The 13,714-nt window shown below is 46.0% G+C and overlaps 1 protein-coding gene across 3 annotated transcripts in view; it reads left to right on the top strand.

Moving 5' to 3' along the window:
• The first annotated feature begins 6,980 nt into the window (after positions 1-6,980).
• The window catches only part of IDUA (alpha-L-iduronidase), a 353,735-nt gene continuing 347,001 nt past the window's right edge, over positions 6,981-13,714 (top strand). For all 3 annotated transcript variants that reach the window (XM_033916637.1, XM_033916628.1, XM_033916646.1), the window contains exon 1: positions 6,981-7,192. In XM_033916637.1, coding sequence (XP_033772528.1) covers positions 7,053-7,192 — 140 coding nt within the window. In that variant the 5' untranslated portion in view covers positions 6,981-7,052. The remainder of the gene's footprint in view (positions 7,193-13,714) is intronic.

Below are 13,714 nucleotides of genomic sequence, written 5' to 3'. Positions count from 1 at the left end.
GAGTGCCCCAGCCCTAACTCCGCCCTTGAGCCCAACCCCATTATAATAGTACTATAATAGTACAAAGCACACTGTATGCAGAGAAAATGTTAATTATCATTTATATTTGTTTTATTTTTCAAAGAGGTCAAGACAAATGACTAAAATACACAATGTCACCTCAGTAACAACTATAGAAAAACAGACAAATATAGTGCAAAATATAGACAGCAGATTATAAATTCTCAAAACTGACACATTTCGATCACTAAATTGAAAATAAAAATCATTTGTCCTACCTTTGTTGTCTGGTGATTTAATTAGTTTCTGGTTGGACTTCTTTCTGACTGTGCATCCAACATTTCTTTCTTTCTGCCTCCTGCATGCTTCCTCTCCTCCAGACCTCATTCCCTTCCCCAACTAACATCTCTCTCTGTCCCCTCCAAGAGTCCAACTTTTCTTCCTCTCTCTTACACCCCTATTGGCAACATGTCTCCCTCTCTTCCTCCTCTGTTATGATCTTGCATCTCTCTGTTCTTCCTCAGGGTCTCTCCCCCTCCTGTCTTTCCCCTTTGGTTCAGGTCTCTCTCTCTCTGTCTTTCCTCTGCTTACAACCCCCCCCCCCAAAAAAAAAAACAACACACACACACAAGTCCAGTATTTGTTCTTTCTTCCAGGTCTTTTTCTGCCTCTCTCTCTCCTTCCTTCATCCCTCCTTGGTCCAGAATCTTTCCACCTCTCTTCTGTCTCTTTCTGTCTCTCTTCCCTCTATACACTCCAAAGTCCAACATCTGCCCCCCCCCCTCTTCTGCCTCCCCTTTCTTTCAGGTTTCTCCCTCTCTCTATTTTCCTTTTGCTAACATTTGGAGTCCTCCCATCTTTGTTCCAGATCTTTCTGTCTCTCTCACTCTCTTTGTCTTCCCCCTCCCCAGGACCTGGCATCCCTCTCTTCTCAGTTCAGGGTATTTCCCCTCTCTGCAATCTCCCTTTATACCCCCTCTAGTCCAGCATCTGCCCTGTCTTCCCCCTCCCTTTTGGTTCAAGTCTGCTTTCCCACCCCTCCTCAAGGTCCTTTTCTGTCATCCTCCTCCCCAGTGTCTCTATGGCAACCCCATCCCGCTGGGGTACTCGCGATGGGCGGGGCCTTACCTCTGCTGCTTCCCACTCCCAGCGAGAGACGTCGTCTTCCACACTGTGCCCACCGCTTGTCGAGGACCAACCGGCGGGAGCCATACATACCCGAAAGCGGGGCCCTTGGTTGTGTTGTAGTTGAAAGGGAGTGTGGGAGAGAAGCCCTGAGGGAAGGGGATGTACGATAGCATTAGAAAAAATGCCGGCATGGAACTTTTTTTCCAAAATGTGGAGGAGACAGCCGAGCGCTCACCTAAATTAGCTGGGCGGAGCACCTGGCTAAAAGACACTAGGGAGAATACTGCATAGCATACCTTATACATGACTCTCACCAAACCTTTGGTCTGATACAGTATTGGCAATTCTTATGAATTAAATGTAAACATATTCTGCATCCATAGATACTCTTTTATCTCCCCCAACAGGTGCAGATCATAATTAGCATATTTTCTCAATGGAAGTTACCATATGTAACTTTGGTCTCATTCACACTCCCTTGGGCACCAGCTAACTCTTTGTATCAGGTAGCCTTGTCCAGCGTCTATAAAACAAAGTTCAGTTTTCAAGCTTCCTTGGATTCAGTCACTTCACACTGTATTTTATTTAATTTAAAAATTTATCAAGTTCAGATGGATGAAAAATTGATAACTTGAACTTTACTTGAAGATCTGAGTTGCAGTTTCAAACTATTTACAAGGAGCCCAAGTTCCTCTTCGTATTCCCAATCTCTTCTACAACAAAACATTTTGTACCTGTAGTGAGCTGCTCCAGGTCCTACCCTCATTCCTCAACCCAGGACCACACTATCTTCTCATTAAGCTGAAACACTCTACAGAAGCTCTGCTTTATACAGAGTCATTCACACTGTCATTAACCCACAGAGATTGGTATCCACACAGTCTGTCTCTGTCCCCCCCTGGCAAAAGTCTTGGAATATAAAATCCTCATAATTATTGTCATGGTGAGCCACTCCGGGTCCCACCCTTTTTCATCATCCTGGGTCCATGCTATCTTCCCGCCAAGCTGAAGTATTCCACTGCTTGGTTTTTTGGCAAACTCACTTGGACTCTCACTCTACAGGCTGTCAGTACCTCCAGGAGTCACCCTTGGTACTTGGGCTCTGGCAGGAGATCAGGATAACCAAAAATCCTGCTTCTGTTCCACACTTCCCTTTTATTCACTTCTCACCTCTAAAGTCAGGGTTCTCCAACTCTACCCATTTAAATTCTCTACACACATGATTCAGCCAATGAGAAAGCTCAAAGGCCCAGGACTCTCCCACATCACAGACCTTATCAACAGCTCATTACAGTCCAGACAAGTTCCACTTAAATGGAAAATCTCCATCATTAAGCCCATACCGAAGAATAAAGAAAAAGACTTAGAAAACCTCCAACTACATAGCGGTAGCCAACCAGCTGTGGATATTCAAACTAGTAGACAAACTAGGATGCCAACAAATATCAAATTTCCTGGAAAACTCATCCAACCTGGACCAAGCCCAATCAGAATTCCGAAACACATGAACACAGAGACCGTCCTTAAACACCAGGCTAACAGAGAAGACGTGCTGCTGGGGTTCCTAGATCTCCCAGCGGCTTTTGACCTTGTACATACATTGCTAAAATCATGTTGCAGAGAAGTAGGCTTATCTAATGGCAAGGGGATACCACTGGAAAGAAACTGTCATAGTGGCACCACAGGGATCTATCGTATCACCCATGCTGTTCAACATCTTCCTTCAACCGCTGGGAAAATTCATCAGAAAACAGGTGGGAATGCTACATTTATGCAGATGACGTCCAATTGATCATACCACTGAGGAGACAGGACATGATAACACATGATCAAGACAGGCCTAGAGAAAATGCACAGATCCAATGCATAGTCAAAACGCTTATGGCAAACTACTGGGTTAGAGGACTGAAACCCTACCTCTCCCACCAAGCAATGTCCAATGTAGTAATATCCCTGGTACTCACAATCTTTAGCCACTGCAATGCAACCCTGCTGGGTTTACCAAAGTACATGGTCAGACAGAGCCAATCAGTACAAAATGCCACAGCTAGGTTTTTACTAGGTAAATAGAGACAGATGAGTGCCAGCTCGCTACTAAAAGAGTTATACTGGCTCCCGATTGAGAGCAGGATGAAATCTTATTTCTGACACACAAAACTGTTCATCTCTTTGAACCGCAATACCTAGAAGCCAGACTACAAAACCATACACCCCTATGCGCTCTGCATTCAAGCCAAAAGGCCTTATTACAAATACCCTCCTTCAAAGACATCAAATACAAAAGCTCCAGGGCAAGAATGTTCTCGGTAATGGCCCTAATGTGGTGGAATGCCCTACCAAAGAAATTAAAGCTAGAAATGGACATCAGAAAATTCAAGAAAAGGATAAAGACTATCCTTTTCTCAGACTACTTCAACTAAAATTATGAAGTTGGCAGAGAGAGGACACTAGAACTTTCATGGATGCATGTAGATAGGTTATATTTAGTTGAAATGGCTAACCTCCTTAGGATGTGTGTAAATATGGTGTATTTAGCTGCAATAGTAAATCTAGTATTATATGTGTATATATGTAGGACAATTGATTTGGTATAAACATTTGCATATAAGGATGATCATTGTGCCAGTAACATAAGTAGGATGACTGATTATGGGATAATCATGCTGGTATTTAATAGCTCTGTATTCTGATGAGAGGAGGGGACGTCTCTTACGGTCTCTAGCATTTATGCTAGTTTGCAAGATTTACAACCTGCCAGGGACTACCAGAGCATCAAGGGTAAATGGGAAAAGGAATTACAGATTAATCTGGGACTTTGGGATGTAGCCCGTACTTTGAGGGCGACACTTGGGGTGACCCCCATGTGCTTGGTTGCGGGAAACATATTATAGGGTGACCTTACGTGCTTATTACACTTGTACACAGATGTTTTATAGTGGAGGTCTTCCTACACCACTATGTCATAAATGTGGGATGGGGGTCATACTTTGGAACATGCCTTTTGGTTCTGCCCCATTATTCAGCGCTTCTGGAGGCGTATAATCTCTTATATGTCAGGGTTAATTGAGAGAGTCTTATGCAGTACCCCAGACCACTTTGTCTTGGATTTGCCAGAGGCTTTTGGCCATTTACCTAGGGGGCATCGAGCTTTGTGTAGGAAGATGAGTTTACTGGCCAGGAAATGTATTCTTCAGTGCTGGATGGTTCCGGACCCTCCAGCATATTGGCATTGGCGGAACCAATTGCATCAGTTGGTCATTTGGGAGGCGCGAGAGGATCTAGGAAACGAAAGAATAGAAGAACAAAAAAATAAACCCAACTCTAACAGCCTGGAGGTCCCGCGCATGCTCAGACCATCTACAGATGGTCTGCGCATGCATGGGGATCGCTATAGAGCGATCCATGCCTGCAGATGGGGACGTTCCTCCGATCACCCTCATCTGCATGTTAGAGTTTGCAGAATTCGTCGGACCTGCCCGGATCAGGCTCGATCGGACAGGTTATTGAATCCTGGCCTAAGGGCTAGATTCACTAAGCAAACCGATCATGTAGTGATCGAATTGTGAGCCCTTTATGACCAGATTTCCCTCCAACCCGATTCACTAACGCCTGTAGCGATCCGATCCCGATCGTCCCATGCAAATTAGTAAAACCCCATGCAAAATAGCCAAGCGATTGATTCACTAACAATTGCTTGGTTATTTTGAGTCGGGTTTTACTATTGGCAAACCAGACTGCTGCGGACCTGTCAGTAACTAAGTTACTGTCAGGTCTGCAGGCTTTTTGACAGGCCTGCCTGTCTTTTTTATTCAGTTTTTTACATGGCACAGATATTTTGCGTGTGTTACACATGCAAAATATCTGCCCCATAAAAAAAATAATAATAAAAGACAGGCAGGCCTGGCAAAAAACGGCCGAGGGCCTCCCCCCGACAAACAATCCCCCCACGACCCACAAATAGCAGGAGGGATGCCCACTCCCTCCTGCCACCACCCGACGCTGCCCTCCCTGCCCGTACAAGTATGGCAGGAAGGATACCAACTCCCTCCCGCCACCAACTGAGTCACCCCCTAACTGGCACGCCCCCCCACCCCCTGGCCTGGCCCACCCCGGACTGCCACACCGCAACACCCCCGACCGGTACACTGCACCATCCCGACAAGCCGGCCTGACCCGTCCTGACCAGACAACACCTCTGTACCTAACAGTTGGAAGCAGGAGGGATGCCCACTCCCTCCTGCCACCACCTGACGCTGCCCTCCCTGCCTGTGCGAATATGGCAGGAGGGATACAAACTTCCTTCCGCCACCAACTGAGTCAACCCTGACCGGCACACAACTCGCCCACCCCCGCCAGCACACTGCACCACCCCGACCTGCCCGGCCCACCCCTGATCAGGCCTGGCCCAACCCGTCCTGATCCGACACCCCACCTGTACCTAACAGTTGGAAGTAGCAGGGGTGGTCAGTCCCTCCTACTCCTTAGGCCTCCAGCAATGTCTTCTGGAGCAGGAAGAACGGCAAAGTCCTCCTGCTCCTTTGCCTCCTCCTGCTTCCCTGATGACGCATTGCGAATGTAGGCCTTAGGCCCCGCTCTGGTGCATCATGTGATGCACCAGAGCTCCTCAGGCCCCGCCCAACAGGCACAAAGAGTTACAACAGTGCCGAGTGAGCAAGCACATGATCCCGTGGGGTGAGGAGGGGGGAGGGAGGAGGACTCCAGATAGGTGCACGGGGTGGGAGGAGGAGGACGACTCTGGATAGGTGTGTGAGTGTAGGGTTACTAGATGGCCAGTTCCCACGGACAAAAGTTCTAAAATTTAAAAGCTGCCTGTACTCCTGACAATCTTCAAAAAGAGCACCTTGAATAAATCTGACTTTAATCATAATGGTTGCCTAATATTAGGCACACTTTATACAGTAGAATTTGGGGATAAGGGTTCACATGCCAGTTTTGTGCTAATCAATCCATGGCAATGTGGCTGCGCTATCTGATTAGCACAGACGTGCCCACTCTCCTCCCCCATATATGCCCACTTGGCCAAAAAATACAATTTATTTTTTAGTGTATGGGTTGCACATGCACATTGGGATTTTACTGCAAGATGCCTCAGTGGGTCCTGCAGTAAGCCCTTTTAAGCATCTTAGTGGTTTGCTTAGTAAAAGGACCTTTTAGTAATTGCATGAAAGGCAAAAAACATAAATAAATTTGATTGATTGATATTTCTCAAAATTTCTAGGATTCATGAAAATGTGTATGTGTTTGTGGTTTTCCTCAGTATCTTTCTTCTGTTTACTTTTTCATCAGGCAGAGCTAAACAAGATTTGCAACTATTTCAAGAACTAAGAGCTCCTTTTACAAAGCCGCGCTAGTGGGTTTAGTGTCTGCGAATTTTAATCACGTGCTTACTCCCGCGCTGGCTGAAAAACTACCGCCTGCTCAAGAGGAGGCAGTAGCGGCTAGCGCGGCCGTCGGTTTAGCGCACACTATTACGCGTGTTAAACCGCTAGCGCGCCTTTGTAAAAGGAGCCCTAAGCGCACTAAATAAATTCTCTCATTTCAACATTTGTAGGACTTTTAATTTATTTATTCTATAAGCATCTATCACGTGCTATGCAATAGTTACAAATATATACAAATGATAAGATCCCTCACACTGTTGCTCTGGATTGAGTTCTTCATAGTGAAACTGGAAAGAAAAAAACCCAGGAAGTTAAAGAGGGACAAACCATTCTGTTGAAATGCAGAGGGATGCTGTGTAACTGTAAATATTTTCATTGGAGGAAATCATTGAGCGGGTAAGAAAAACCCCTTCAAAAAGTAGGAATGAGTTTAAAACCCAATCCAGTACATTGAACTCAGAGATACTTTAGCAACAGCCTCAAACAGCTAGTTTTCTTACTATAAACCTGCTTCACAATAGAATGAGTTTTCTTATTATTTGGAGTGTTATCTTACTGTTTCAAATGTTACAAAGGCTGGTATTTGGTTTTTATGTTATTGACGTGGATGCCTCGATAATGAAAAGGCCTCTACAACATTTCTGGAAAAGCACTGGATTTTGGTAAGTATTATGTGATTTTCATAATTTAAAAGCAGTGGGTGGACAATATTGTCAAGACATGGGGCACAAGCATAACTTTTTAGGAGCTGGTAAGAAAATAAGATTTATTTTGCTTATAATGCTCTTTTGTTTTCTTTTTAATTTTTTTTTTCTTTGCTATATACAGTACTGTATTTTATTTCTTTGCCTCCTCCTTCCTTCCAACTTCCCCCCCACCCCCCATTCAATCTGTTCCCTTTACTTTCCTCCAGCTGCTTCTTTCTCTGTGTATCCTGGTAGAGCCAAAGTAGCAATGCTTTCTGTTTGCCACAGCTGGTAATAGAAGTTATCCCAGGACAAGCAGGCAGCATATTCCCACACATGGGTGACGTCACCGACGGAGCCCCGCAGCGGACAGCCTCGAAAGCATCTTGCTTGAAGATCTCGAGCTTTCGATTGCTGCATCGCGCATGCGCGCGTGCCTTCCCGCCCAAACTAGGGGGCGCATCTCCTGAGAGGATCCTCAGTTCAACGTTTTCCGCGGAGCCGAGAAGACTTGTCGACTTGGTTCCCGTAGCGTTGTGCCTTCTCTTCACCGCGGCTGAGTACTTTTTATTGTTTTCGGTCGCTGTGTTATTATCCTAATACTAATTCTATTTTATTTTCTTTTATTAAAAAAAACAAAAAAAAACATCTTTTTGTTTTTCTTTAGCGTCGGGTTGGAAGATTGAGGCCTAGGCCTCTCTTCCCCGTTCTCGACACGGACTTTGTCCTATCTATGTCCCGGCCTGTTACCGGGTTTAAAAGGTGTTATCAGTGCGGCAGAACTATTTCCATCACTGATCCACATAGTCGGTGTATGATCTGTCTCGGGCCGACTCATCGCCCTGAAGATTGTCTTCGCTGCCTCACTCTTCAACCTCGTGCTTTTAAGCGCCGCTGCGACAGGTTTTTGGAACTTTTCCCTCACATGGAGCCTGAAAAAGCTGTGGCCTCGGTCGAGGCATCTGTAAAATCCTCGACTTCGGGTCCCACCTCGAGTACTAAAGCCTCGACCTCGCCTCCTCGACAGGCCTCGGCCTCGAAGACCTCCGGGTCCTCGGCCTCGAAGGCCTCGACGGTGTCCTCGAAGCCTGGATTGGGGGGTAAGTCTCCTGCTTCCTTTTCAGGTACCATCCCTAAGAAGCCGACAGAGTCTACCTCCATTCAACCTGGGGCCCCAGGTTTGACTCCGTCTTCCAGACCTTCAAAACGTGCTTCCAAGTCCAGGGAATACTCTCGATCGAGGTCGCCCTCCTTGGAACGCACGAGACCTCCTGTGACTCCGAGTCCTTTGGTCTCCGTCCCCATGTTTGAGGATATGCTTAAGTCAATTTTGACTACGCAAATTTCCTCAATAGTGGCTCAGTTGGTACCGGCCTCGACTCTGTCTTCGCAACTCCAGCCTGAGCAACAATCTGCACCTTGTCGACGATCTCCTCGTCGCAGGTCTCGATCCAGGGTTTCCTCGTCGGACTCCTCATCTGAACATGGGGCTAAACAATCATTACCTCGATCCAAACACAGGTCTCAATCTTCGAAGCTTACCTCTACAAAGAGCTCGAGGCATTCTGATCTTACTTCCAAAGTTATACCTCGCTCTCATACTACCATTGCCTCTTCAATTTCATCGAGGCATTCGAGGTCGAGGACGCCACCTTCGAGGCATTTGTCTCGAGAGAAATCTCCTCTTGCTAAGCCTCGTACTCCGTGCACCTCTCCAACTCGGAGCCTTAAGCGGAAACATTCAGCCACTCCCCCTCTGACAGGCAGTGGAACATCTTCCATCACTTTACATCTTGAATCTGAGCCTGTATCTCAGTATTCACGCGAGGCTTCTCCATCTTTTTCAGTGGCACATCGTTCTCGTTCTGTCTCTCCTGAGGAAGCCTCGACCTCGAAGTCTTCTTCCTTCGCAAAATTTGTCTTCGACATGGGGCAGGCTCTTAATATTGATTTACGTTCCGATTCAAAATACACGCCTGAATATCTGGCGGATATGGAACTTTCTCATCCTCCTAAGGAGACTTTACGTCTACCCATGACACCGGTGCTGAAGCAGACTTTTCTACGTAACATGGAGACTCCTTACTCTGTGACAGCTATTCCATCGAAGCTGGAGTCTCGGTATCGTACTGTTCCATGTAAAGGGTTTGAGAAATCTCAACTTTCTCATCAATCTCTAGTGGTGGAATCCTCCCTGAAGAAGGCTCATCCATCTAAGGTGTCTGCAACAGTTCCACCAGGACGCGAAGGGCGAACTATGGACAAGTTTGGGCGCAGACTTTATCAAAATTCTATGATGACAAATAGAATTTTGAATTACAACTATGTCTTTACTTCATATTTTAACCATTTTTTGAAGCAGTTGTCATCTTTTTACCCAGACTGGCCCAAAGAACGCCTTTCTGAATACAAACATATTCTTCAATCTCTATCTCAGTTACGTCTATTCATGTTGCAGGCATCTTACGATGCTTTTGAGCTATCCTCCAGAGTCTCGGCATTTGCAGTGGCCATGAGGCGTCTTGCATGGCTCAGGATTGTAGATATGGATCCCAATTTACAGGATCGTTTAGCAAACCTGCCGTGTCAAGGTTCTGAGCTCTTTGATGACTCTATTGAAGCAGCTACTAAAAGGCTTTCTGAGCATGAGCGCTCCTTCGCCTCTCTGCTTCGTCCGAAACCAAAACCTTCTGTGACTAGAGCTTACAGACCTCCAGCTCGTCGTTATCCCATGAAGTCCACACCGGCTTTTTCTAGGCCTCCACCTAGACGGCCACAACAACAACGTCCTCAAAAGCCCCAGACACCTGCTCCAACCAAAACAGCTCCGTCTTTTTGACGGTCCAGTGATGAGCATTCCAACCTCTTTACATCCAAATTCCTCCCTACCCATCGGAGGTCGCCTTTCCCTTTTTTCATCTGTCTGGGAAACCATTACATCGGACCTTTGGGTCCTTACAATCATCCGCGAGGGATACTCTCTACGCCTTCTTCAGGTGCCTCCAGATCACCCTCCAGGAGAGTGTCTTTCCAGTTCCTCGCAACTTCCCCTTCTTCTTCGAGAGGCTCGGGCTCTTCTTCACCTTCGAGCAGTGGAGGAAATTCCTCCTCTCGAACACAACCAGGGGTTTTACTCCAGATACTTCCTGGTTCCAAAGAAGACGGGGGATTTACGACCCATTCTGGATCTCCGAGCTCTCAACAAATTTCTAGTCAAAGAGAAATTTTGCATGCTCTCTCTTCCGATTCTGTACTCCCTCATGGATCAAGGGGATTGGATGTGCTCACTGGATCTCAAAGAGGCTTATACTCACATTCCTATTCATCCAAATTTTCGCAAATATCTCAGGTTCAAGGTGGGGAACCTTCACCTTCAAAACAGGGTTCTTCCATTTGGCTTAGCAACCTCTCCTCGGGTCTTCACCAAGTGTCTGGTTGTGGTAGCCGCGGCCCTTCGAGCCCGGGGATTGCAAGTTTTTCCTTACCTCGACGATTGGCTTATAAAAGCTCCTTCTCTTACAGGGGTTACGCAAGCGACCCTTCAGACTATTTCTTTTCTTCAAAGTCTGGGGTTCCATATCAACTTCCCAAAATCTCAGTTAGTTCCAACTCGATCGATCCAATTTATTGGAGCGGTGTTGGATTCTGTTCGCATGAGAGCTTTCCTTCCTCTCAACCGACAGTATACTCTCTTAAACCTTTGTCATCATGTAACTTCCCTATCAACTATCACGGTGCGTCAAATGATGGTCCTTCTCGGTCACATGGCATCTACAGTACATGTGACTCCTTTTGCAAGACTACACCTTCGCATCCCTCAGTGGACTCTGGCATCCCAATGGCAACAAGCTCTAGATCCACCTTCTCGCCATGTAACGGTGACACCTTCTTTAAAGAAGTCTCTCCGCTGGTGGATGCTCTCTTCAAATCTTTCCAGAGGTTTGCTGTTTCACCATCTTCCTCATCAGAAAGTTCTCACAACAGATTCGTCCGAGTACGCATGGGGAGCCCACGTAGATGGTCTCCGTACGCAAGGGTTATGGACGGCCACAGATCGTCGATATCACATCAATCTGTTGGAACTCAGAGTGATATTTCTTGCTCTCAAAGCTTTCCTTCACATCCTTCACGACCAAGTAGTCCTTGTTCGGACGGACAATCAAGTAGCAATGTATTATGTCAACAAACAGGGCGGGACGGGTTCCCATCCTCTGTGTCAGGAAGCTCTGAAGTTGTGGCATTGGGCGATTTCGCACAACATCCTTCTTCGAGCTGTTTATATTCAGGGTATTCAGAATTGCCTTGCAGACAAATTGAGTCGTCTGCTTCAACCTCACGAATGGACGATCAACTCCCCCACACTTCGTCAAGTATTCACTCGATGGGGGACTCCTCGGGTGGATCTTTTTGCGTCACCCAACAACTTCAAACTTCCTCTGTTTTGTTCCCGCATCTTCTCTCCTCTTCGTCTCGAGGCGGATGCTTTTCTACTAGACTGGAGGAATCAGTTCCTTTACGCCTTTCCTCCTTTTCCTCTGATTCTCAAAACTCTTGTCAAGTTGAAGTCGGATCATGCCACAATGATTCTCATAGCACCTCGGTGGCCCCGACAACATTGGTTCTCTCTTCTTCTGCAACTCAGCATCAAGGAACCTCTTCTTCTGCCAGTTTTTCCTTCTCTGCTCACTCAGAGTCAGGGATCCTTACTTCATCCAAACCTGCAGTCTCTTCATTTGACAGCATGGTTCCTTTCTACCTGATGGATTCTGCTGAATTTTCTCAGTCTGTTCAGGATGTATTTCTGGCTTCCAGAAAGCCGTCCACTCGTCAATGTTATAGTCAAAAGTGGACCAGATTCTCTTCTTGGTGTTCCACTCATAATCTTCAGCCAACTTCTTCTTCTTTGGCTTCCGTTTTGGATTATTTACTTCATTTATCCCAGTCAGGTCTTCAATCCACATCTATTAGAGTTCATCTTAGTGCAATTGCTGCTTTCCATCAGCCTTTAGAGGGGAAATCACTTTCGGCACACCCTCTAGTTTCTCGTTTTATGAAGGGTCTTTTTAATCTCCATCCACCTGTCAAACCACCTCCTGTGGTATGGGATCTTAATGTGGTCTTGGCTCAATTGATGAAGCCTCCATTTGAACCTATTGACTTGGCTCATTTTCGATATCTTACTTGGAAAACTGTTTTCTTGATTGCTCTCACTTCAGCTCGTCGAGTTAGTGAGTTACAAGCTTTGGTCTCGGATCCACCTTTTACTGTTTTTCACCATGACAAGGTGGTACTCCGTACACATCCCAAATTCTTACCTAAGGTAGTGTCTGATTTTCATATCAATCAATCTATTGTCCTACCGGTATTTTTTCCTAAACCACATTCTCACCCTGGTGAGGCGGCTTTGCATACTTTGGATTGTAAACGTACGTTGGCTTTCTATCTTCAACGTACTCAACCTCACAGAAATTCTCCCCAACTTTTTATTTCTTTTGATCCAAATAGATTGGGTCATCCCGTCTCGAAGCGTACTATCTCCAACTGGATGGCTTCGTGTATTTCTTTCTGTTATGCTCAGGCTGGTCTTCCTCTACAGAGTCGAGTAACGGGCCATAAAGTCAGGGCTATGGCGGCTTCTGTTGCTTTCCTCAGATCAACTCCTATTGAGGAAATTTGTAAAGCTGCCACTTGGTCCTCGGTTCACACTTTCACTTCTCATTATTGTCTGGATACTTTATCCAGGAGGGATGGCCATTTTGGCCAATCTGTTTTACAGAATCTTTTTTCTTAAATTGCCAACTTCCCTCCTCCCTTTTGATTTAGCTTGGAGGTCACCCATGTGTGGGAATATGCTGCCTGCTTGTCCTGGGATAAAGCACAGTTACTTACCGTAACAGGTGTTATCCAGGGACAGCAGGCAGATATTCCCACAACCCTCCCACCTCCCCTGGTTGGCTTCTTAGCTTGGTATCTGAACTGAGGATCCTCTCAGGAGATGCGCCCCCTAGTTTGGGCGGGAAGGCACGCGCGCATGCGCGATGCAGCAATCGAAAGCTCGAGATCTTCAAGCAAGATGCTTTCGAGGCTGTCCGCTGCGGGGCTCCGTCGGTGACGTCACCCATGTGTGGGAATATCTGCCTGCTGTCCCTGGATAACACCTGTTACGGTAAGTAACTGTGCTGTTTTAAAACTACACCAACTAACTTGTAGTCTTCTTTTGCTAAGTCTTTTAAATATTAACATGACAAGAAGAGAGCAGAAATTGAAAAATCCCTAAAATTATAAAATGATTCAGTTTGAGTCCTAAGAAAGAGGAGAGCGAAATTTGAATCGTTAATTTCAAGTCATAGTTTACAGTACTCTGTACCAAGCTGGCTCAAATTAACATTGAACCTGCATGACACAGCTCTTCAAAATCCAAGAAAAATTGCCTCTAATTTCAGTTTCCTTGATGCTACCAGTCTTGACACTAGTTTTAAGCTAAACTTTTGAATAGTG

Source organism: Geotrypetes seraphini, chromosome 1 (assembly GCF_902459505.1).
Source record: "Geotrypetes seraphini chromosome 1, aGeoSer1.1, whole genome shotgun sequence".
Classification (NCBI taxonomy): domain Eukaryota; kingdom Metazoa; phylum Chordata; class Amphibia; order Gymnophiona; family Dermophiidae; genus Geotrypetes; species Geotrypetes seraphini.
Note: the sequence above shows the minus strand (reverse complement) of the source record. Positions and strands in the feature narration are given on the sequence as shown.